Raw genomic sequence first — 25,215 nt, forward strand, 5'->3', positions numbered from 1 at the left:
TCCTGTTCGTATAGCCCAGGGTCCTCCTGTCCTCCCTTGTTTCCAAGGCACACGGCTGCATCCTGTCCATCTTGCTGTCCACCAAGACCTTTCCAAAATGCCTCGTTCCAGCCAGGCAGCCCCCCGCCCTTGCCATTGCCAGGGTTAGTCCCTTGCAGGGACAGAAACTGGCATCTGTCCTTGCGGGATTTCCTGACTTTCATGCCAATGTATGCTCTCCTGTTCCTTGAAGCCTTTCCCTGAGCACAGGAGCCTGAAGACCATTTCAGGAAAGACTCAGGCACAGCAGGCATTCATTCCTTCAGCCCCAGCTGTGCCTGCTGCTACTAAATCACCTTCCCCATTCAGCAGCAGCCCTGCATTTCCCTTGTTCAGCCTTGGTCTATTCAGAAGTGACCAAAGCTCTTCTGTTTGCTTTTGATTTCCCTTGCAACCAGCATCTCCAGGTGAGCTTTTCTTTTCCTACACACATACCTCCACAACAAAGGCAACAGAAATTCCTGCTTTGTACCTGTCCTTGCTGACACCTCCTGGCAGCTTCTTCGTGGCCCTTGTCAGTGGCCTGTCCATGTGCTGTCCCAGCCCCATTGCCCAAACATGGTTCCACAGCCCCACTCTGCAGGCACAGCATGGGAAAGGGTACAGTCAGGAATGGGGAAATTTCCCCCATTGTGATCCCAATGGCAGCCTTCAGATCATAGTTCCCCCATGACCTTCCTACTTGTGCAGCTTCCCCAGCACCCGACCCATGTCCTGCCGCAGCCTTGTCCCACGTGGGGCTTTGCAGACAGCTCTGCTCCAGGGCCTGCCAGGATCTGCGGAGAGAGAGAGGCTGGGCAGGGCTGTCATTTACAAAACCAGCCCTTGGTCCAGCAGGAAAATGGAGATGGCCTCGAAGCAAATCTCACCCTTAAATATGGGGTAACCAGCAAGTGCTGGAAATGGCCGATGAGAGATGCTGGGGGTGACAAAGGCCCTGAGCCGCCTTCCTCATACGTCCATGACACCAGGGGCACAGACTGGCCTCCTCCTCTCCTCTGCACCTGCATGTCTTCACTCTTTTCCACAAGCCCTGCCTTTGCACCACAAACACCCCCCTGGTGTCAGTCCTTGCCCTCCATGGTCACACACTACAAGCTCTACACTGATATTTTTTCTCTCCTGGGCACTTTCCAGATCAGATCAGCTCCCCCTAAACTCTTCCCACTTCCCTTCACCTCCCTCCACCTCCCCTGCCCTCTCCCCAGTGCAGCCCAGTCTGGCATGGCCCCACAGCAGTGCCCACCACAGGCTGCGGCAGAGCTCTGGGCACTCACCCCACAGCCCCAGACCCTCTGAAGGGCACAGCAGCTCCTCGGGGGTGGAGAGGGCTGAGCCCCAGGGCTGGGGGGCATCTGTGGCACAAGGCCTGAGGAGATGCCCTTCTATGATGGAAATGCTGCTATGGAGGCCAGCTCTGTCACACAAGTGCCCATTGCCTGTCCTTGCCTGCAGTCACAGGCTTTCCACACGGAAGGACTCTAACCAAGCTTCAAGAGCCCTCAGGCCTTCCACCAACCAAAGGGTTCAGAAGGAAAGCATGGAAGTGGGAAGAGAGCAGCTCGGGAAAGACCAAGCACTGGTGCTCCCTGGCACTGCTGCTGTGCCGGGACTCTTTTCTTCTTCCCCTCTGCACACAGGCACTGCTCCCTGCAGCTGCAGAGAAGGTCTTGCAGGAAGGATCTCAAAAAAACCAAGTCACTGCAGGGCCCCTTATTTTGCTTAAACACACAGAGGGTATGGCTCCTCATTTGCACAGCCTCCAGGGCACAGGAAGACTGGATAGGCTGTGAATTAGAAACTGGAGGAATACAGACACTTCTTTGTGGAGAGTATTCAGATAAGCAAGACAAAGCAAAAAGAGCAATCAAAAATCGCACTCAAAACGCAAAATCACCCTAAAAACCCCAGCAGCATGGAAAAATCCATGCTGGCCATGCCAAGTCACCTTCTTTTTCATCTTCCCAGAAATATCATCCAGGAGGACATGCTCAGGGACACACTGCTCTCCTATAGGAGGTTAAACAGCCTTTTGTTCCCCTGGTAATCCTCTGGCCTGTGTTGGAAGACAGCTGTCAACTTTTTTGGAAGCCATCAGCGACTTGTCCTGATCTTCATGATCTGTCAAAAAAGATGCAGGGTGAGCCTTGCTACAAAATTGGCTTGCTCCCTCCCCAGCCTTGGATGATTCCCCTTTGCTCCCAGGGGCTGTTCAAGGCTGAGTGTGCTCAAGTAATCCCTGACTTGATCCCCACTTACTGCTGGTTGTTTTCTTCCAGGGTCCTGCAACCAGTCACAAAGGCCTGGCAGATGTCACAGCCAAAAAAGTCATTAAGTTCCTCAGCCTTACCTGCTCCTACACTTAGGAAGATCAGCAGCAGGCCCACATGATCCCTGTCTATTCTTTTACGGTTAATGAACCAGTATCAGCTCATCTTGCTGCCTCTGTCCTCCCCTGCATCTCTCAAGGCAACGGGACCTTTGGCTTTGGCATCGTCCCTACATCCTGGGACAAGGTTTCTACATTCTGTTGGCAGCTTTCCCTGCTTCCACCTCCTGCCTGCTGCCTTTTTTCTGTGGAGCTCAGTCAGTTCACACAAGCAGCCTCCGGAGACGGTTGCTTCTCTTCACGGGTATTTGGGGAGATCCTTCTTGTGCTTGGAGGAGGCTGTCCTGTAAGGCCTATCAGATTTCCAATGCTCCTTCCCCCTTCAGAGCTGCTTCCCATGGCACCACTTGTCTCAGTCTCCTGAGTATGTCAAAGTCTTCTCCTCTGGAGTCCCAGGTCTGTGCTCTGTCTGCTGGCCTTGCTCACTGCCCTTTGGTGTCTCATCCCCCACTAATTCATGGCCATGGCAGCCAAGACTGACACTGACTATCATCACATCCTTAACCAGCTGTTCCTTGTTGGCCAGGATCAGGTTGAGGTGAGAATCACCCTTGGTGGCCCACCTAGCAGCTGTCTGAAGAAGAAGTTGTCCCAAGAGCCAACTTCAGGCTGTTGGCACCCTGTTGCTTTGCCTTGCCAGGGAATGCCAGGGCACTTAAGTTCACCACAGGAACCTGCTCATGAACCTGGAGACTTCCTGGGGTTGCTGACAAAAGACCTTTTCTGTTTCCTCTTCCTGAGCAAGCAGTTTGTAACTGCAAACACAAGGTCATTCTTGCTGACTGCTGCTCTGATCCTAAATGACAAAAGCTCGTCCAACCTGTTATCTGTCACAGAGAGGACCTCCATAAATCCAAGCTTCCCTTTCATTAAAGTGGTATACTCCTCATCCTCCCTGCTGCTCCCTGGGCAGAGCCTGTATCCCTCCATTGCAGCACCACAGCTCAGCAACCTGTCCCACCACGTCTCATTTAGTCCAAAACCATCACAGTTCTGTGACAAGCTATGGGTCTTCAGCTCCTCCTGGCATTGCACATTTGGGCCACAGCATCTCAGCTGTGACAGCGTTATGGAGCACAGACTTCTCACAGGGAAACATGAACACTGGTCCTGACCAGAAAAATATTGAACACCAAGTTCTTAAGGCTGTCCTACACCGTGCTGCATGTACAGCACAGCCATCAAACCTATGCTATGCTGCACAGATCCCTTGGCCACAGGACAACCTCAGCAGCATGTTGTCACACAAGAGCCTGCAGGCAGGTCGCACTCTGGACTGGACATTACATCTCCTGCTTGGCCTTGCTTGTATCTAACTGTGCAGCAAGATGTTCTCATGAAAACATCGTTTCTGTTTGACTGTTGAGACGATGAGTAGACCTCTTCCTTGTAAGAAAATCCTACAGTAGCTTGAATGAGCAAAACAGGAGACTGTCTTCTATGGATGGGGTCTGCATACATTGCTGCATTTGGGTGAAGGCCCGTTCAGTGCTAGACCACCTGGGGTTCCCACCATCTAAAGGGACCGCAGATGATCTGCATGATTCTCTCTTTAGAGTGTTAACGATGATGAACATAATTTTAAAAGGTAGCTTACAGTCTCCAAATCCCTTTCTTACTGGGCTCATAACAGAAAAGCATCTCCTAGAGAAGAAAACACTCTCAGCACCCTTGGATGCAGCCCCTGTGGTTCCTATGGACTGGTGAGGGTGTAGTTTGCTTGAGTAACTGCGGGCTTGATCCCCATCCACTGCTGGTTGTTCTCCTCCAGAGTCCTGCCTCACAACTCAAAGGCCTGCGAGACCTGGCTGGTACTAACCGAGGCTGTGACGTAGAGTACCTCAGATCTATCTACACCTACACTTCCTCATTTCAGCAGTGGTCCTACCTTATCTGTTTTTCTTCTTTAACACTTCCTGAAGTCCCAAAAGTTCGTCTTGGTGCCCTTGAATTCCTTTCTGAGTTTCTACTGAGTTTTGATATGGACCATTGCTGTGCTTGCAAGATGTTGTCCTTGAAGACCAGATCTATCCAGGAACACTCTGAAAATTCTTGGTCTTTTCATTGATTGTATCATCAAGGAAGTGAGTAAAAACCCCTGTGTGACATGCTTTATGTTCATGCAAACCCAGCAGCTCTTGGGTGGGGAAGGGATGGACCTTGCCTCTCTGATGGCATCTGATGACTGATGCCTCTCACTGATGGCATCAGTCAAGGGCACACAGGCACCAAATCGCACTCTCTGTGATGCCGTCTGGAGTGTCTGTGATGTACCAGCCTGAATGGGAATTGCTTTCCTGTAGGTCCTGTGAGGTCCATGCCAGCCTTGGCATCTCGTGTAGCTCTGTGGCCCTGGATCTGGACATTAAATAGAGTACCTGCCTTGAATTCTGTTAGGCAATGTGGGGACAAACATGGGACACATGCCATTATAGTCAGTGGAGGTACAGTAAGTCCAGCTGATGGAAAAGAGAGACACCCAGGTCTTGCTATGGTACATGACTGCAATCGTTCATATGAATACCTGTATAAAGTGCCATAGAGATAAGGAGTAGGAAAAGGTTCTTTTGGCCTTTATTTGGGCATAAGCTGTCATGTCACTTGGCCAAAGGAATTTCCCACCAGGCTCATACATGATTCCCGAGATGTTGCCCTGCCTCTATGAACTTCTCCATTACAGTTACCTACATGTATCTTGGACCACCTCTGGCAACTCAAATGTCAACAGGTACTTGTGACTGAACACCTGACTCCTGCTTTTCATCTCCATTAATTCAGATGGGACCTGAGAGAAGGAGCTCACATGCAGGTGCCTACTTTGTGCCCACCCAAAAAGAGTTAAGAGGAATCCCACCTCCTGTGGCTTTGTGGTGTGCATGGGAGGGAGTTGAGTCTCCTTTAAATACCATGCATAGAAAAGCAGGATGAAATGTGACCATTGACCCATGGATGCCTTCTGTCTGTAGGTGTAAAGGAGATCCCTGCCTTTCACTGTCTGAGTATCCTGTCTAAAAAATAACACGAAAAAAGTGGTACATTAAAAGTAACTCTGAGAGAAGGATTATATTTCTGGAAAGAAAAAAAAGGTCACATGTAGCTGTAACTTTGTCTCTGAGTGGAAAATTTTATTTCAGGAAAGAAGTGGCTCTCCCCAGTTGAGGGAGGGAACACCAGTGATTGCTTCAGCCTGTTTCCCAGCAGGTTCCCCTGGAACCCCAGGGACACCTGGGGGGAGCCCAGAGGGGGCAGAGAAAGGGCTGCCTTGGGCTGGTCCTCTGCTGCTGAGCTGGGCTGGGCTCCTGGGCTGGAGGGAGCTCATGGCAAGCAGGCAGCACCGCAGAGAGACAGCTCTGCCCAGGAGCAGCTCCTCTGCAAAGCGCAGCAGGGCTGAGGGCACCGCCTGCAGGCACCGAGGGGAGAGGAGGGAAGGGAGAGGGAGGTTGGAGGCAGTCTGAGGTGGACGGAGAGAGGAGAGAGCTGACTTGGAGAAAAATCTTGACAGCCCTTTACAGGGTAAGTCTCTGGCAGCAGGGCAATGCAGCTGTGGTTCCTGGAATGACCTCCTAAAGCTGGCACATCCCACAGCCTATGGGATCTCTCAGGATGACTCTCACAGTGTCTGCAGTGCAGAGAAAAAGTCCGTGCTTTGGAGCACAGCTTCCCTGCTGCACCCTCAGAGGGACAGGGCATGTCAGCTGCCTTCACCCGGGGATGGCTGCAGAGTGTGAAGGTCGGTGTGCAGCCAGGGGTGCCCAGGGCTGTCCTTCTGAGCAGGGTCCCTGCACCGTGGGGGGCTGTGTGCTGGGGCAGGGACTCTGCCACCGGTCAGGGTAAGTACTCAGCCTGACTGGGGAACTGCAACAGCAGAGTGGGGAGAAGCTGTGGGTGGAAAAACAACTTGCAGCAGGACAAGATCCTTCTGCTGACAAGAGGGTGCTGTGTGGGTCAGGGCAGCTCACTGCTCCAGATCACCCCTAGGACATTTCCAAGGGCACTTTTCAAGGGGAAGGTCGAAGTAGGGATTACTATATCATAAAGATCTTTCCTGAGCCTGTGTTTTCTGTTTCCTAGTCTTGGGGAATTTGGGGAGAGAAATAGAAGAGTAGCTGTTATGCTTGAACAAGTCCCTGAGACTCCTGAGCTGTAACTTGGAGTGACCAGTAAGTCTGAGAGGAGCCTCCTGAAGTAGAGCACAAGGACTGAGAACAACTGCCTGGCTGTGCTGGTGTCTGGGAGGTGGCATGCACAGCTGGGTAGGGGTCACTCTTTCCTGAGGCTTCAGCTGCCTCTCCCCTTGCCTCTGAGCCAGTCAATCTCTGCTTTTTTCCTTGGTTCTCCACTTGTCTGTGTTACTGTTACCTTGTTGCTGCTGTCAGGCTCTGTGGGGATGGGAGTTTCAGCTGCAGAGATACACACACACTAATATTGTGGGTCCTCCCATGCAGGTGTGTCCATGGGAACAAGTGTCCCAGCTTTCCTATCATCTGAGGGGTTATGCTCAATGGTGTCTGTGGGGCTGGGGAATGAGCTGATTCTCCCTTACAGAGATGCCATCACATCAGGTCACTGGGCTATCACCTCCGAGTGTCCTTCCAAGCTTTTAGCTGCCCTGCAGGATGCAAACCTGTCTCATAGCAGCTTTCTGTGATCTGAAAGCCCCATGGAGAAGCATAGAGATGCTAGGACTGAGGAAATGCTCTTGGATTGGTGAAATGAGCCCAGTGTGTCCTTGGCTAGAAGCAGGGTGCTGAGACTTTGAGAAAGGGTGAGACATTTGGTGGTCTGCTGTGGATGTCTCAGGTCTCAGGAGCCTTCAGCATTTCTGCTGCACTCCGGGAGAACAGCATGGGCCAGGCAAGTCAAGAGGATTGCCTGTGTCTTAGTGCCTAGAGAGGGGGAGCTGGTCTGTCCTTCTGTCTAGTTCCTACTTTCACTGTGCTTGCACCTTTCTGAGATGGAGGGTGATCACGCTTCCATGTTACCCTGAAAAGACACCAGACACTGCTGAGAGCAAACACAACTCCCCAGGGGCGATGTAGGCAGCTGTAAAAAGAAATAGAACTCTTAAAATGCTTTTGCCCTCCTGGTTCCTTAGCACTGGCAGTGCAGATGATGACAATCCCTTCTGTGTTAGGAGCGGCTTCAGGTGACAAATTCAAACACCAGACTGGCCTCTGCCCGCATCAGTCCCATGAACCCACAGCTGCAGAGCAGGGCTGACCTTTCAAGAGCCCATGGGCAGAGGCCCTGCTCTTCATTGCACGCTCGGCCAGCACCAAGCAGGGCTCCAGCCACAGACCTGAAGGAAGGTCTCCTAGAAAAGGAAAAGGGTCTGTGTGTGTGAGAGTGGGAGGGTCTATGGGAAATGGCTTTGATATTGCTCTGAGAATAATGCCCTGACTCTTCACTGTCTTTTTTCTACTTTGACAGCACCCCACTACCACAGGAAGAACATGTCCAACGGCAGCTCCATCACCCAGTTCCTCCTCCTGGCATTTGCCAACACGCGGGAGCTGCAGCTCTTGCACTTCTGGCTCTTCCTGGGCATCTACCTGGCTGCCCTCCTGGGAAATGGCCTCATCATCACCACCATAGCTTGTGACCACCACCTCCACGCACCCATGTACTTCTTCCTCCTAAACCTCGCCCTTCTTGACCTTGGCTCCATCTCCAGCACTGTCCCCAAAGCCATGGCAAATTCCCTTTGGAATACCAGGGCCATCTCCTACCCAGGATGTGCTGCACAGGTCTTTCTGTTAGTCTTTTTGATCTCAGCAGAGTGTTTTCTTCTGACTGTCATGGCCTATGACCGCTACGTTGCCATCTGCAAACCCCTGCACTACGGGACCCTCCTGGGCAGCAGAGCTTGTGTCCACATGGCAGCAGCTGCCTGGGGCAGTGGGTTCCTCTATGCTGTGCTGCACACTGCCAATACATTTTCATTACCCCTCTGCCAAGGCAATGCTGTGGACCAGTTCTTCTGTGAAATCCCGCAGATCCTCAAGCTCGCCTGCTCAGATGCCTACCTCAGGGAATTTGGGGTACTTGTGGTTAGTGTCTCTTTTGTATTTGGGTGTTTTGTTTTCGTTGTGCTGTCCTATGGGCAGATCTTCAGAGCCGTGCTGAAGATCCCCTCTGAGCAGGGTCGGCACAAAGCCTTTTCCACATGCCTCCCTCACCTCGCTGCGGTCTCCCTGTTTGTAAGCACTGCCACAATTGCCTACCTGAAGCCCCCCTCCATCTCCTCCCCATCCCTGGACCTGGTGGTGGCAGTTCTGTACTCGGTGGTGCCTCCAGCCGTGAACCCCCTCATCTACAGCATGAGAAACCATGAGATCAAGGATGCCCTGAGAAAACTAATGACTGGATGCTTTTTAGAAGGAATAAACTACCTCTTGTCTTCTCCATAGTACTTATATCTCATTACAGACCCGACCTGTCTTTTGCTGGTCTTTTTATGGTGATTTTGGGTGTGGTTTTATTCCTTCTTTTTCACTTTGTTTTATTTATCTGAATGCTTTCCACAAAGAAATGTCTTTCTTCCTCCTGTTTCTAATTCACAGTCTGTCCAGGCTTTGCTGTGCCCTGCAGGCTGTGCAAATGAGCTGTGCCCTCTGGATGTTTAAACAAAATAAAGGGCCCTGCAGTGACTTGGTTTTCCAAGGTCCTTCCTCCAAGACCTTCTCTGCAGCTGCAGGGAGCAGTGCCTGTGTGCAGAGGGGAAGAAGAAAAGAGTCCTGGCACAGCAGCAGCACCAGGGATCACCAGTGCTTGGTCTTTCCTGAAATGGTCTCTTCCCACTTCCATGCTTTCCTTCTGAACCCTTTGGTTGGTGTAAGGCCTGAGTGCTCTTCAAGCTTGGTTAGAGTCCTTCTGTGTGGCAGGCCTGTGACCACAGGCAAGGACAGGCAATGGGCACTTGTGTGACAGAGCTGGCCTCCATAGCAGCATTTCCATCATACAAGGGGATCTCCTCAGGCCTTGTGCCACAGATGCCCCCCAGCCCTGGGGCTCAGCCCTCTCCACCCCTGAGGAGCTCCTGTGCCCTTCAGAGGGTCTGGGGCTGTGGGGTGAGTGCCCAGAGCTCTGCCGCAGCCTGTGGTGGGCACAACTGTGGGGCCATGCCAGACTGGGCTGCAGTGGGGAGAGGGCAGGGGAGGTGGAGGGAGGTGAAGGGAAGTGGGAAGAGTTTAGGGGGAGCTGATCTGATCTGGAAAGTGCCCAGGAGAGAAAAAATATCAGTGTAGAGCTTGTAGTGTGTGAGCATGGAGGGCAAGGACTGACACCAGGGGGGTGTGGTGCAGAGCCAGGGCGTGTGGAAAGCATGGAAGAAATGCAGGTGTAGGGGAGAGGAGGAGTCTGGTCTCTGCCCTTGGCAGTGCGGACAGATAGGGAAGGTGGCTCAGGGCCTTTGTCACCCCCAGCATCTCTCATTGGCCATTTCCAGCACTTGCTGGTCACCCCGGGTTTACGGGTGAGTTTCACTGTGAGGCCACCTCCATCATCCTGGTGGTCCAACGGCTGGTTTGGGGGAACAGACAGCCCTGCCCAGCTTCTGTTCTTCCCCAGACCCTGGCAGACCCTGGAGCAGAGCTGTCTGCAAAACCCCATGTAGGACAAGGCTGCGGCAGGGCTTGGGTCGGGTGCTGGGGAAGCTGAAAAAGTAGCAGGATCATGGTGGAACTGTGATCTGAAGGCCATCTTTGGGATCACAATGGGGGGAAGGTCCCCACCCCTGACTCTCCCCTTTCCCATGCTGTGCCTGCACAGTGGGGCAGTGGGACTGTTTATGGGCAGTGGGGCTGGGCCAGCACAAGGACAGGGTGCTGACAGGGGCCATGAAGCAGCTGCCAGGAGGTGCCATCATGGACACTCTTTCTAAGGATTGTATACCAGACGTTAATTACTGAGAACTTATAGCTATTTTTGTCATGTAAAAAGAAAACTTAAATAGCCTTAGTTCATAATCGAGAATACATAGGAGTTCCATTTCAGCACTGTCCTGTTACTTCTATTACTGATAGTTCCATGAATTCCAAAACGTCCTTGAGAGCTTCCATATTTTTCCTTGGTTCCAAACCTCGGACTGCTCAGACACGGAGAGTACTACTTCAAATCTCTGCAAACCAAATCTCTCCCACCTGCTCTCATCCATGCTCTTTTACCCCAGGATACTTCTAACCATCATGTCAGCACACTACGTGGTCTCTTTTTATCTGGGTGAAGTCAGGGTGCTCCCTCAAAATGCCTTCCCTACAGAAGTCTTCTCAACCTGCTGATGCCACTTGTATCACCTCTCACAATGTACAGCTCCATATTAGTTCAGCAGAGCTCCATGGGATGGACAGTTTTCCTGCTCCTTTCATTAGAAAAGGTGACAAAGAGGAGACACTCCTTCCCAGGAAGCCAGAGCCTTGGGTGTTGCTCAGCTGCTTCTTACTGGCACTTCACTCAGACTCTGTTATGGTGGCTTTGGTGCTTTTCTGTGACTACTCTTTCTGCAGAGATGATCTTAAAAAGACAATGATTTCATAAAAGATGGTCATAAAGGCCCTGTTGTAGACAACAACGTTTGCCATGAGCTCTGGAGAGAGCCAGGAAGATAGTTAATAAGCACCAGGAATATGCAGGAATCTCAAGGCCTCTGCTGAAGAGCGAGTGGCTCTGAGCAGCACTGATTGGCCATGTGTAGGGCTCAGAGAGAGAGTTGAGGGATGTCAGTGAGAAACAAGGAGGTGGCTGATGGCTTTAGCAGATCCTGAAACCCTCTCTGAGGCCAGAAATGGCAAGCAGTGGATGTCTGTGGATGGGGAAGAGGATGAGGTGTGTCCTGGGAAGATGTCAGGAAGGAAGACGCCTCTTCTGCAACTCAGGGATTAAAGAGATTTTTTTCCATGTTGAGTGCATACCCAGAAAATGGAGAAGGCCCGCTGCTGAGGGTGGCTCTCATGCCAAATGATCTGAACATGCTCTTTTCTTGCTTCACTTCCCATACTTGGATGGACCTCAGGAAACATCTATGAGTGTGGAGGATGCACAGACCTCCTGGGGTGAAGTATCATCACTGTGGGGAAAAAAGGGAAGGGTTTGTGAGAGACGTGGTTGTGCAGGGAGAGAGCCGTGCACATAAGAATTCAAGTGAGCCTGGGGCTAGTGGAGCACATCTTTGGTGCTAGAGGAACATAAACAAGGCTTTGAAAGAAGCCAGATGGGTTGCAGGGAACTCAGAGATATTGTCTAAGCCTCAGAAAACTACAGCTTTATGTTTGAAGAACAGTGAGGACAGAGAGTTCTCAGTAAACCTTGGGATATCATGGGGTCAGAGTGAGTTGGGGAAGCAGGGGGGAGAGTTAAAATCTGCAGAGAAATAATCACTGACATAGGACAGTATAGGACAGCCTGTGGTGGGGAAAGCCAAGGGCTTTGGTAGGGCTGGGACCCAGAACTGAGGTCCTTGTTCTCTTGGCTAGGGCTGCTGACTTGTGCACTGAGTGGTCTCCATGTATGTCAGCACTGGCATGATTGCCCATCTGAAGCCCCCCTCCATCTCCTCCCCATCCCTGGATCTGGTGGTGGCAGTGCTGTACTCACTGGTGTCTCCAGTTGTGAACCCTCTCATCTATAGCATGAGGAACAGGGAGCTGGAAAATGCCCTGAGAAAAGTGATTTCATGGGCATTTTTCAATACCGGTAAACTTCCAGTCTTTTTCCACAAGTGACTCCCATACTAGGCCCATGCTTTCTTTTAGTATCATTGTTGTTATTGCTCTTTGGGGTTTCATGTTCGTAGACCAATACTTGGCCAGGCAGTCCTCTTCCCCTGCCACTGCAGGCTGTTAGTCTATCCCAGGTGCAGGATCTGGCCTTTGTCTTTCTTGTATCTCACAAAGTCCCTGACAGGACTGTCCTTCTGCCTGTTAGGGTTCCCCTGAATGGCATCCCAAGGCACAGGAATGGTCCTCCCAATATAGTGCCATCAACAAACATGGTGAGAGTTGCCTCCTCCAGGTCATGGATACAGGGGTTAAACTGCACAGCGCCCAGGAGAGTCCCCTGTGCAGCCCCACAATGCCCCAATATGTCCCACTGGCCTCCAGATAGGGTACGGCCCCTTCACCACTGCGCTCTCTGCCTCATCATCCAACTGGTGTTTTGCCTATCTCTTTGTCTATCCATCCAGACCATAAAGTCCTAACTTGAGTAGAAGAATATTGAGGGAGACCGTGCCAAAAATCTTGCTGAAGTGGAGGTAAACAACATCCACCATGCTCCCCTCATGCACACTCCTTCATCATGACAGCAATCAGGTTGGTGAGGCCTGATTTACCCTTGGGAAGTCCATGCCGATGTTGTCCTATTTTAGGTGCCCAGAAATGTCACCCATGAGGAGTCACTCAATGGCATGCTCCTCATCAAAGTGACCTTGTACAGCCTGTGGTTCCCTGGGTTGCACTTTTGGCCTCTTTAGGAGATGGGTGCCACATCAGGTTGTCTTCACTCTCAAGAGACCCCTACCAATTCCATGACCCTTTGAAGAGGACATTGCAAAGAAATATCAGTCCTCCCCTGTAACTCCCTTACCACTATTCTGCCTGTCCTAGGTGTATTTAGTTGCTCTACTCTTTCACATAGTTACACCTGTCCTGACACAATGACCATTTCTGAAAGTCATCTTTTCAGATGCAGACTGCCTAGGCAAAGGCCCTTTCCCTTATGCTCCACTTCTCTCCTTCCCTTACTCTTTGTTCACCAAGATACCTCTCCCCTGTGCAGCTGCTTTGAGCTTCAGGGAGCTAAGAGCTTGCCTGTCTTCCAGTAGCCTAATTGCCTCTTTAGCCAATTCTTTAATTGTGTTTATCTCTAACTTTTTAGTATCTGTCACAAACATTTCTCATAAGACTATCCCTTGTAGAAAGGCAGCCTCATTAGGAGCAGCTTGTACTTCGCATGTGGTGGAGGAGTGTGACTTATTGTTTATGAAACTTCATCATGGTTTTCTTTGCTTTGCTTGCAAATAGGAAAAATTCTGCTGGGCCTGTGTGCAGCCAGTTCTCTAAGGAGAGCAGGGGGGAGATGATGCAATGGAGCTGTAACCTCCAGCTGTAGAGATCAGTGGAGAAGCCTGAGGCAAGGAACAGAGATGGAAGCCCCCAGGTGGCCAATGTCAGAAGTGCTGAGGTTTGAGAGGTGAGGAGCAAGGGTGTCCATCCAGTGTCAGACCTCAAGGCACTGCTTTTCCTACCTGTCCAGACCTCCAGAGGAGACACTCTGGATCATTATCACTTGCAGAATGCTTCTCTCACCTCTTCTCTATACTGAAAAGTAAGAAAAAGTATCCTTTAAAGGAAAAAAATCATGGGTATAGGTGCACTTTGAAATCTTCCTCCTTAACTACACTATGAAGTCTTTCTAATTAGCTGTACAAGTCTTGAAGACTTGAAGAAAATTGCAGGAAGAAAAATGGCTTCCTAGGGCCTTCTGTATCTTAATGAGCCCCATGGTGTGTTTGAGGCTGAGCACATGAACCTCAGCTACTGAGAGCAGACTGAAATGAAGTTCTCAAGAAGTCAAAGTCAGAAGCAAAGCACCTTGAAGCATTAATGGGCCCCACTGAGGGCCATTCCTGACAAAGCCTCCCCAGGGACTCGTTAGAGCAGATAACTGGAGGCTGTGATTGCAGGGAGGCAAAAGCACTGTGCAGGTGGCTGTAATGCTGAGAAAACCCTTGGTTTGTTTTATGCAGCAGAAAGGCCAAGCCCTGATCCCCAGGCCCTGGGAAGGCAGATCCTGTCCCTCATGCATGGCTCAGGGCTCTTCCTGGGTCAGCAGGATGTGAGGGTGAGCAATGCCAAGTGTAGGGAAACTGTGCAACACCTCCCGGCCTCCCCAAGCAGGGGTGAGGAAGAAACTAAGTCCACAGCCTCCAAACCAGTTTTGCCTGGTAGGCCTTGGTGGCAGAGGCAGCTGACAAAGCCAAGACAACAAATACCTTGGACCTGTTCTGCCTTTCAGCCTTGCCAGAGCACTTGGCCATCTCTACTGCAGGCTGTTATAACCTGTCCCATGCCTTATCTCTTCCCTTCAGGCTGTTGACGTCCATCTTGCTTTCCCACCTAGCTCTCACCCCAGCATTTCTATTCCTTCACGGATGTCTCTCCAGCCTGGCTGGATTTTCCTTGAAACACAAGGCCATGGGCTTATCTGGGCTCTCCCTGGGTGACCTCTTGCACCACAAGGCTACCCTTTGAGTGACATTTCTTTCTCAACACATCCAGTCTGAACCTTCCAAGCTGCACTTTGTGCAGGTTTCCTTCTCTTCCCACTACCAAGGAAAGCTCCATCATCTTGAAGCCACCCTTCAAGCAGGTGCACTCCACTACCATCGTGCCCTGAGCCTCCACTTCACCAGGCTGAAGAAGCCCAAGTCCCTCAGCCTCTCCAAAGAGGCCCCAATGCCCATCTTGGCAGATGTCCTCTGGGACAGCTCCAGTTCTTTCCCGCTCCTCCAGACAGGGGAACCCCACATCCAGACAAGCAAGTCCAGATGTGGCCACACCAGTGCTGAGGCCAGAGGGATAATAACAGCCTTGCCTGGGTGGCCATGCTCCTCCTAGTACAGCCCTGTATGTAGTTGGCCTTATTCACTGTTTGTAGTGTTTGCTCTCTCTGAAATGGCATTTTTAAATGCTACTGCACCGAGGCTGTGTGCCTTTCTTACTGGGGATGTCACAAACCAGAACCTCCAGGTACAGAACTACAACCAAGGCACGTGCCTGCTGCTGGCTATCAGATTCTCAGGCAGAAGTGATGCCATAGTCAACATGCCAGCCATGTGTCTGCTGATGGCCAATGACCCCAAGAGATTGGAGATTCCAATGACCTCACACTCGCCTTCATGGCCATGTGCCTCCTGCTGGCCTATGAGCTTCTCAGACATAATTGCTGTCAGATGATAGCCTAACCCATCAGCTTTCTTGTGGCATGTCAACTGACCAGACAGAAGTAACCTCACCATGATCTTCCAAGCCACATGCCTGCTGCTGTCCCGTCACGTACTCAGGCAGAAGAGGTGTGAGAACCTATATCCGAGCCCTCTTCCTGGATGGGCCTACCAGGTATTTAGGGAAAGGGATTCTCCCAATCAACACACTTTTGCTGGCCTGCCAGAGACACTGGCAGATGTGAGCGTAAAGCACATATCCCAGCCATGAGTCAAGGGCTGACCTATCAGCTCCTTCAGAAAGAAGTGACCTCACAGTCCCTTTCCCAGCCATATCACTGCTGCTGGCCTATCAACTCCAAGGACAGAAGGGACCTCACAGCCACCTTCCCAGCCTTGTGCCCCCTGCTGTCCCATGAGATCCTGAGGCACAGCTGACCTCACCATAGCATTCCCACCCATCTCCTCCTTGTGGCCTATGAGCTCATCAGATACGGGTCACCTCACGTTCCTCTCCCAATGCCATGTGACTGTTCTGGGACCTCACGATCGCTGCCCCGGTCCCAAAGGGCCAAACAGCTTAAGTAAGGTTGAGGAGAGGTGACCAAGATGAGGGCAGGAGAGCATGGGAAAGAAAGCTTCAGGGATTCAGAGTTGAGGTTGGAGCTTAAGGATTAGAGCTCACCTTTCAGGGTTGGGGATTAGGCAAAGGCTTACAGAGAGAGTCTGGTGTCCTGCTGAGGTTCCCTGGCTAGTGTTTAAGGTGTGGGCTACTATGGTGGGATAGGGTTTTGTTTAGGGCTGGTGTGAGGGCTAGGATTAAGGCCAACATGTTAATACTAGGGGTAGAGGCTAGGGGCCAGGCTGAGCAACCGGGTAAGTGTAAGGGTAAGGGGTTGTGGGTTTGGGATTTGGCTTAGATTTAAGCTGTGAGGTTAGGGATAGCCTAAGCTCAGCTAGGTTAGTAACAGTGGATTATTGTGAGGGGGAGGAGAAGTATGTAGGGGTTGGGTTGGGGCTTAAGGTTACTAGTTGGAGATAGTGTAAGGGCTTAAGAGGAATGTTTTCACAGTCTGTGTTTTCACAGCAACGTCCCCTTAACCCATTTTACCTCTTCAAAACCTTCCATGTCTGTTGGTCAAAGCCCTCTTCCCTCCCCCAAATCTCCCTTTTCTTTTGCCCAGGCTGCTCCTGACCTCCCCAAATGTGTCATCTTGTTGAGGGCGGCTTCCTGATGACCTTCATGACCTCAGAGTATCTCTCTCCCTGCTGCTGCTGCTGACCAGTCAGAAGGGACCTCACAGCCACCATCCAAGGGGACATACTGTCTGCTGTGCTTGAGAGGCCTCTTCACAGCCTACCCAGCAGCACTGGAGGAAGGTGATGCCCTGCACCACCCCAGAGGTTCCCTGCCTGCAAACCTACTCATACATCCGAAGGATTCCTGCATCGCTTTTCCCACATGGCTGCTTCAGTTACCACAGGGCATCTTGGATGCCATGGCCACCTCTGTGCGGGCAACTGAGTCAAGACCAGAATGTAAGTTTTAGAAAAATGTTGAAGCCTCTGCAGAAAAGGAAACCTATGTAATAGCAGAAAAAGTCTTAATTTCCATCTTTTAATGATCTTTTATGAAAGTTTGCTGATCACGGAGGGACGCTGCTAGGATCTGGCTCCTCAGAGGACTTTGTAGCACTGATGGAATTTGATCCTGATCACCCAGCCAACTTCCCATGCACTGCATCGTCTACGTCTTCAGTCCAGATATCAACAATCCGCTCTAAGGAGACTACGGGAAACCACATCCAAGGACTTGCAAAAGTCCAGGTACACAGCATGCCCTTCTTTCCCCTCCCACTTGGGTTCAGCAATCCTTTTCTTGTCCTTCAAGCGATGGAGATGGCTGCAAGAGCATTTTCCCTGTCACCTTGCCAGGGACTGAGGTGAAGGTGGCCAACCTGTAACACTCCCCATCCTCCTTCTTGCCCTTCTTGAAGATGGGTTTGAGATTTGCCTTTTCTGAGGATCTTGGAACCTCCCTGGTCTCTCTGGCCCTTCCAAGATATTTGAGAGAGGCCTCATGATGACACCAGCCAGCTCCACCAGCACCTCTCTGCTGTGTCACACACGAAAACCCATCTTCATATCCCACACTTGCAGGGGAGTGCCCAGGACACCGCACATGCCAGTGCAGGTCCTCTGGGCTGGTTCAAAAGAGAACCAGAAGCAATCTCTTCCTGCAGACCCACAACTCCCATGGGCTCTCCGTGCAGCTCACAGCTTCCCCGAGCATTTTTCTCAGTGTCCCCCTCCCCCAAACTTTCTAGGCCACAGGCTGTAGATGAGAGGAGTGAACAGGGATGTGAGGATGGTGTAGATGAGAGGAGTGAACAGGGATGTGAGGATGGTGTAGATAAGGGACTTTGCCAAACTCTCTCAGGAGAGCTCTTCTGGGCATCACACAGTCATGGATGAGGGTGTCATAGAAAACGGTGGCACTAGTGAGGTCGGAGGAGCAGGTGGAGAAGTCTTTCTGCCTACCCGCGCCAGATGGGAGAAGTTCCTCAGGGTGGCAGCTCTGATGCACACAGGATGACCATGTGAACAGGAAGGGGAGGATGGGATCTGAAAAGCAGGTCATGACAGCAAAGAGCATGAGTGTCACAGTGCCAGTGTGTGAAAGCTCCAGCAATGGGGTGAAATCACAGAAGAAGTGGTCCACTCCACTGGAGCCGCAGATCTGTACCTGGGACGCAATTGAAATGATTAATGTAGCTGGCAGAAATCCCCCTAGCAAAGGAGACAGACCTGGCAGTTCCTGAGTCTTGTAGAGAGCAGGGGGTGGCACACAGCCCAGTACTGATCGTAGGATGTAGTCACCAGCAGTAAGCACTCTGTACGTGCAAAAGCTGCAGGAAACAACACTAACACCATGATGAGCAGAGATGCTGCTGTCCCCGGTCATGAAGCTGGCCATCAGCTGGGGCAGCGTGGTGGATCTGTAGAAGTTCTCCAGGGAAGACCAATACCCCAAGAAGAAGCCCATGGGGGTGTGCAGATGCTGCTGTGCCACTGTGCACATGACGATGAGGTTTTTTCCCAAGCACAAACACCGTGCGGGTCATGAGAGAGAGGAGGAAGAGATTTGTCTAAGGGCTGGGAACATTCCCCATTCCATAGGTGTGGGGGATTCCATGATGGCCCCATCGTCCTTTCTCCACGGAAGGTTTTAGGTCCTTCATTTGCCCTCTAACCTGTTAGGGAACTTATGGGGAAGAACATTTGGTTTGGTTTTAGTTGCCTGGGTGTCAGACAGGTAACTCACTGCGAGTACATTTCTTCTGTTTAATTAAAGAAAGAGTATAGCTCCCTGTTCACACAGTCTCTGGGCCACACTAGTGAGGTAGATAACGAAGGAGAAGTGGAGTGTCCACATTTCTTTGTGGACAACATTATCACAAATAAAAAAAGTAAGAAAAGAAAAAACCTCACCCAACAACAATGACGACAACAACAGCAACTAATAAAGGCTGGACCTGCAATGAGGTACATTCTGAGTCATATGCTGAAGAGGATGGACACTCTGCAGCTTCTGGAAAACTTTCAGTTGTAAGTGTCCACGCTGCATCCCTGAGGTTCTGATTCCTCATGCTGTAGATGAGGGGGTTCACAACTGGAGGCACCACTGAGTACAGAACTGCCACCAGCAGGTCCAGGGATGGGGAGGAGATGGAGGGGGGCTTCAGGGAGGCAAATATGGCAGTGCTTATAAACAGGGAGGCCATGGCCAAGTGAGGGAGTCATGTGGAAAATGCTTTGTGCCATCCCTGCTCAGAGGGGATCCTCAGCACTGCCCTGAAGATCTGCACACAGGACAGCACAATGAAAACAAAACACCCTCAAAAAGATGAAAGCACTAAACATGAGAAGCTGAAATTCCCTGAGGTAGGCGTCTGAGCAGCAGAGCTTGAGGATCTGGGGGATTTCACAGAAGAACTGGTCCACAGCATTGTCTTGGTAGAGGGGTAGTGAAAATGTATTGGCAGTGTGCAGCACAGCACTGAGAAACCCACTGCCCCAGGCAGCTGCTGCCATGTGGACACAAGCTCTGCTGCCCAGGAGGGTCCCATAGCACACGGGTTTGCAGATGGCAGCGCAGCGGTCATAGGCCATGACAGTGAGAAGAAAACACTCTGCTGAGATCAAAAAGACTAACAGAAAGACCTGGGCAGCACATCCCAAGTAGGAGATGGCCTTGATGTCCTAGAGGGAATTGGCCATGGCTTCGGGGAGAGTGGTGAAGTTGGAGCCCAGGTCAAGAACAGAGAGGTTGAGGAGGAAGAAGTACATGGGTGTGTGGAGGTGGTGGTCACATGCAATGGCATGATGATGAGGCCATTTCCCAGGAGGGCAGCCAGGTGGATGCCCAGGAAGGGCCAGAATTGCAAGAGCCGCAGCTCCCGCATATTGGCAAATGCCAGAAGGAGGAACTGAGTGATAGAGCTGCAGCTGGAAATCAACTTCCTCCTGGGCCTGAGGGACTGTCCAAGAGGCAAAAGACAGTGACAAGTTTGAAGAGACTTCTCTAAGCAAAACCTGATGCATTTCTCATAGAAATCCCACTGATATTGCCTCTCCTGTTTTAGGAAGACCTGTGGCAGGTCCCTTTCATGGGCTGTGGTTGGTGCTGGCTGAGGGTGCCCCAGGGAGCGGGGGGGGGCTCTGCTGTGGGCTCTGCAGGAGTCACTCCTGCCCTACAGCAATGGGTAAGTAGGGACTCAGTCTCTTCTAAGATTAAATCCAACTTTGTGACATCAAAAAGCTTTTCAGCATTGTCACTCCCAAATCACCCAGTTCAGAGCCTCAAAATACTTTTTCCTGGTAGGCCTTGGTGGCAGAGGCAACTGCCATAGACAAGTGAACAAAGACTTTGGACCTTTCAGCCTTGCCAGAGACCTTGGCCATCTCTATTGCAGCCTGCCCTACACTGCCCAATGCCTGCACCTCTTTCCCTTCAGGCGGCAGACACCCATCTTGATTTCCCACCTAGCTCTCAGCCCAGCATTTCTGTATCTTCACTGATGTCTCTCCACCTTCATGGTCTGTTCCTTGAAACACAAAGCCTTGGGCTGATCCAGTCTCCCTCTGGGTGACTTCTTACACCACAGCACTGCCCTTTGAGGGACATTTCTTTGTGTTCAGTCTGGGCCTCCTCAGCTTCCCTTTGTGGCACTAGTTCTTTCTCATGCTGCCTCTTACTACAAAGAAAGCCTCCACCATCTCTGAAACCACCCTGGAAGCACGCTTATGCTACTCCTACACCATTGGTGCCTCCACACCACTGGGCCAAAGAACTCCAGGTCCCTCAGCCACTCCACACAGGCCATGTGCACTGGGACCCAAACCCCACCTTGGCCGAACTCCACTCCACACTTCGTGGTTCCTCCCTACTTCTCCAAAACAGGGAGCATCACCCTGGGATGCACCCATGTGTGTGGGTCACACCAGGGCTGAGTTGAGGGGCATGACAACTCAGGTTGTCTGGGTAGCCCACGCTCCTCCTAACGCAGCCCCGCATGTAACTGGCCTTGTTCACAGTGTCCATACTCGACTGGCTCATAGGGCATCCCTCGTAGTGCCCAGGCCCTTCTCCTCAGGGTCACCTCTCAGTCGGTCAGGCCCCAGCCTCTCCTGATGTATGGGGTTATTGTCCCCACAACCCCCTGACACCCACCTATGCAGGACTGGCCACTTCCCCTTGTAAAACTCCAAGTGATTTCCATTTGCTGAACCGCAGAGTTTCTCAAGGTCCCCATGGACTGAAGAACCATTTGGTCAGCTTTTCATGTTTGCGTGCAGCTGGCTCATCTTGATTGGGGTGTCTCCCACAAGATAACAGCATGAGGACTTGCAGGCCCCTACAAATCCCCTCTCCTGGAGAAACTGTGGGGTCCTGGGGGTCTGGTAGGGGTAAGGCCATAGGTCTGGACCCAGAGGCAAAGTTGCCTTTTATGGCAGAGAGCGGCAGAAACAGGCGGAGCTCTGCCTGGGAATGGACAATGAGTCAGATGAGAGCTGAAGGGTCATGGGCAACCCTGTGGTGGGTGCATGTCTTCTATGGTGCCCTTGATGAGGAAGTAGATGAGGCCTTCTTCAGACAACTGGAAGAAGCCTCCTGTTTGCAGGCCCCGGTCCTCATGGCAGGCCTAAACTATCCCAACATTTGCTGAAGGGGACACACAGCAAGGCAAAAGCCATCCAGGAGGTGTTTGGAGTTCATTGACAATGTCTTCCCAACAAGGGTGAGTGAGGAGCCAGTGAGGGGGAATGTCCTGCTGGATGTCATCCTTGGAACAAGGAAGAGCTGGTCGGGGTGTAATAGTCAGGGGTGAGAAAGTAGAGTTGAAGTTCCTGAGAGAAGGCAACAAAGCAAAGAGCAGGACTTCGGGAGAGCAGGCTTTGGTGTGCCAAGAGACATCCTTGATAGTATCCCATGGGATATGGTCCTGCAGAGAAGAGGGGAGAGCTGTTTGATGGTCAAGGATCTCCTCTTCAAGCTCCACAACAGTACACCAGGACATGCAGGAAGTCAAGCAACATTGCAGGAGGCTGGTGTGGGTGAGAAAGGAGCTCCTGACAAAAATCAAGCACGAAGAGGAAGCACAGAGAAGGTGGAAGCTGTCTGCTTTCCAGCCTCAGTGGTTCTGTGATTCTGTGCCAGAGAGAGCTGTGTGTGTGTGTGTGTGTGTGTGTGTGTGTTTGTGCATGGGGGAACTCTTGCTGTAAGGTCATCTCCATCTTCCTGCTGGGCCAAGGGCTGGTTTTGGGGAATGGACAGCCCTGCCCAGCCTCACTCCTTCCCCAGACACTGGCAGACCCTGGAGCAGAGCTGTCTGCAAAGCCTCACAGGGGACAAGGCTTCAGCAGGACAGTGGTCAGGTGCTGGGGAAGCTACAAAAGTAGGAGGGTCGTTGGGGAACTGTGATCTGAAGGCCATCACAGGGATCATGATGGGGGGAACTTTCCCACCCCTGACTCTACCCTCTCCCATGCTGTGCCTGCAGAGTGGGGTTGTAAGACCACATTTGGGCAGTGGGGCTGGGCCAGCACAAGGAGAGGTGCCACAAAGCAGCTGCCAGGAGGTGTCAGCAAGGACAGTTACAAAGCAGGAATTTCGATATATTGCATTTCTTGTGGAAGCATGAGTGTAGGAAAAGAAAAACTCACCTGGAGATGCTGGTGGCAAAGGAAGTCAAAAGCAAACAGAAGAGCTTTGGTCGCTTCTGAGGGACCAAGGCTGTACAAGGGTTGCTGCTGAATGGGGAAGGTGATTTAATAACAGCAGGCACAGCTGGGGCTGAAGGAATGAATGCCTGCTGTGCCTGAGTCTTTCCTGAAATGGTCTCCAGGCCCCTGTGCTCAGGGAAAGGCTTCAAGGAAGAGGAGAGTATGCATTGGCATGAAAGTCAGGAAATCCCACAAGGACAGACGCCAGTTTCTGTCCCTGCAGGGGACTAACCCTGGCAATGGCAAGGGTGGGGTGTTGCCTGGCTGGAAGGAGGCATTTTGGAAAGGTGTTGGTGGACAGCGAGATGGACAGGACAGAGCCGTGTGCCTTGGAAGCAAGGAAGGACAGGAGGACCCTGGGCTCTACTAACAGGAGCACGGCCAGGTGACTGAGGGAAGGGATTATACAGAAAACTGTGTCCAGATTTCAGATCCCAATATAGGAAAGCTGTTGGCAAGCTGGAGCCAGTTTAGCAAAGGGCCCCCGTAATGGTCCGAGGCAGGAACACTTTACCTGTGAGGAGAGGCTGAGGGAGCTGGCCTTGTCCAGCCCGGAGAAAGGAAGATCTTGGGCGAAACATGTATCAGCATTGCAGTGTTCCCAGGAAGACTGAGTCAGGCTCATGTCCATGGCACAAGACACAAGGACTAGAGGCAATGGGCTGAAACAAGGGGGTTAGTGCACATATAGAGAAATACATTTCCAACCACAGCCACATGCTGGGAGCTGTTTCCCAGGGAGTTTGTGTGGGCTCTATCCCAGAAAGCGACCAAGGCGTCTTTGGCTAAAGCCCTGAGTAATCTGGTCTAGCCCTGCTTTGAGCAGCAGGTTTTTTCCAGAAACCTCCTGAGGTCCCTTCCATCCTGAAAGATCCTGTCCTTCCTTCCCCTTCATGTTTTCAAATGAGGGGAAGCTCTCAGCTTCTCCCTGGCCACAGAAGTAATTCACATCAGGTGCAGGTCTGATTGATATGTGCCCCCATACATACAGCTCTGACCATAGCAAGAATCCTTCAGTACGCATTAGTGTGATTTCCCCAGGACTATCAGTATCTATTAAAAAAAAAAAAAAGAGAACGAAAACCAAGTCATTCATCTTCCAAAACATAAATATATGCAACACAGTATTCTGCATCTATGGTAGCAGACTTGAAGTAGTGGAAGGGGTAGCGGGGCATCCTGCTGAAGTGAAATAAGTTAAGTTTTGATTTTGAGGTGGCAGAATGACAACAGGTATTTCAGGGCTGGCATACAGAGAGAAACAGAAGATTCAAGCAAGTGTGGGGCTGTGATACTTTGGGTGCGAGAAGAGCATGATGAGAGGATTGGAAGAAGGCAGACAAGTTGTGGGCAATTCACAGGCCTTGACCAATCCTTGCTTGACCACAGCTTTCTGTTTGAATCAACAGCCAGTAAGGCCAGAAGGGCATCAGTATGGCTTGGGAGATGTCACCGTGCGAGTGCAGCGGGGAAATGGGGACATAGGTAAAGTCTGCTGGGAAACCATCAGAGGCATAGGACAGTGTAGGACAGCCTGCAATGGGGATGACTGAGAACATTGCAGCAGGTGAGACTACCACCAGCCAACACAATTGAGATCCTTATCTTCTCCACCCTGGCTGCTGTCTCTTCTACTGAGGCCCATGAGAAGACACCAGGTTCTTACAGCCCCAGAGCATTGTTGCCTCCTCACCCACCCGCTGTGGATCCTGTCCTGCACTCAGCATTACACACCCCCACATCTCACTGCTCCTTGGAAGAGCCCCAAGCATCATAGGAGGTAACAGATCCCCTTTCCCAGAGGATGGGGGTCAGCGCTTGACTGTCCTGTTTGGTGAAACACATCAAGGGTTTTCCCAGCTACATTCCACGCTTGGTTTTCCACCTCTAAGCCATGCCTCTGACTTCCTACTTCACCAGCTCCCAGGGATCGTCCCTTTTCTGGTCATTCCCTCCATGGCCTTTTCAGGGATGGCCCTCACTGGGGCCCACTAACACTCTTGGAACCTTGGAGGCTTGCTAGTGACTTTTACTTCTGTAGGGGCTTCTTAGGTCTTTCAGGATCTGCAGTTCAGGAAGTCAGCACCAGAGGGCTCATTAACATGCAAAACACCCTAACGAGTCAAGTTACTTTCCATAGTTTTCTTTTAAGTCTTCAATTCTGATGTGGTTAATAAGAGCAGTTTCAGGAGTGTAATCTAAGTGAAATGATATGACCACTAAACAACAAGAAAGGGTTTCTTTTTCTCCACCTTATTTCTCTGCTTATACATGAATTGATATCAGCAATCTCTAACTGATACTGATCCTGTGCATCTTCTAATTCAGTGTGAATAGATATGAAAATCCAGAGCCTTTATGTTCCACAACCTGTGGTCAGTCTTCATCCCTACCCCCAACCTACCATGTCTCTCATCAGCCACCTGGGACTTGGAGCAGCCCTGGTCCAATCTGAGCTACCTCCACTGAAGTCTGTAGCTGTGTGTTTCAGCCCATGGGCACCAATTCCCACCTGTTTTACTTGGAGAATGAGTGAGACACAGACACAGAAGGGTGTTTC

The 25,215-nt window shown here is 51.3% G+C and overlaps 2 protein-coding genes across 2 annotated transcripts in view; one reads left to right on the forward strand and one right to left on the reverse strand.

Moving 5' to 3' along the window:
• Nucleotides 1–7,881: 7,881 nt before the first annotated feature.
• Nucleotides 7,882–12,147, forward strand: LOC138683186 (olfactory receptor 14A16-like). The gene is made up of 2 exons (XM_069774717.1): nt 7,882–8,772; nt 12,070–12,147. The coding sequence occupies exons 1-2, from the start codon at nt 7,882–7,884 to the stop codon at nt 12,145–12,147; spliced, it is 969 nt and encodes a 322-aa protein (XP_069630818.1).
• A 6,709-nt stretch (nt 12,148–18,856) lies between these two features.
• Nucleotides 18,857–25,215, reverse strand: part of LOC138683121 (olfactory receptor 14J1-like) — a 35,435-nt gene continuing 29,076 nt past the window's right edge. Inside the window, exon 2 of the mRNA XM_069774647.1 lies at nt 18,857–19,103. Within this exon, the coding sequence (XP_069630748.1) occupies nt 18,857–19,103 (247 nt within the window). The remainder of the gene's footprint in view (nt 19,104–25,215) is intronic.

The sequence above is a fragment of the Haliaeetus albicilla genome, chromosome 31 (assembly GCF_947461875.1).
Source record: "Haliaeetus albicilla chromosome 31, bHalAlb1.1, whole genome shotgun sequence".
NCBI lineage: Eukaryota > Metazoa > Chordata > Aves > Accipitriformes > Accipitridae > Haliaeetus > Haliaeetus albicilla.

What these genes read in the sequence shown, in the direction of transcription:
- LOC138683186 (XM_069774717.1), top strand. Translation starts at nt 7,882, where the DNA reads ATGTCCAACGGCAGCTCCATCACCCAGTTCCTCCTCCTGGCATTTGCC. An exon ending in GAAACCATGAGATCAAGGAT is followed by an intron (nt 8,773 to 12,069) that starts GCCCTGAGAAAA and finishes AGGAACAGGGAG; the next exon opens with CTGGAAAATGCCCTGAGAAA.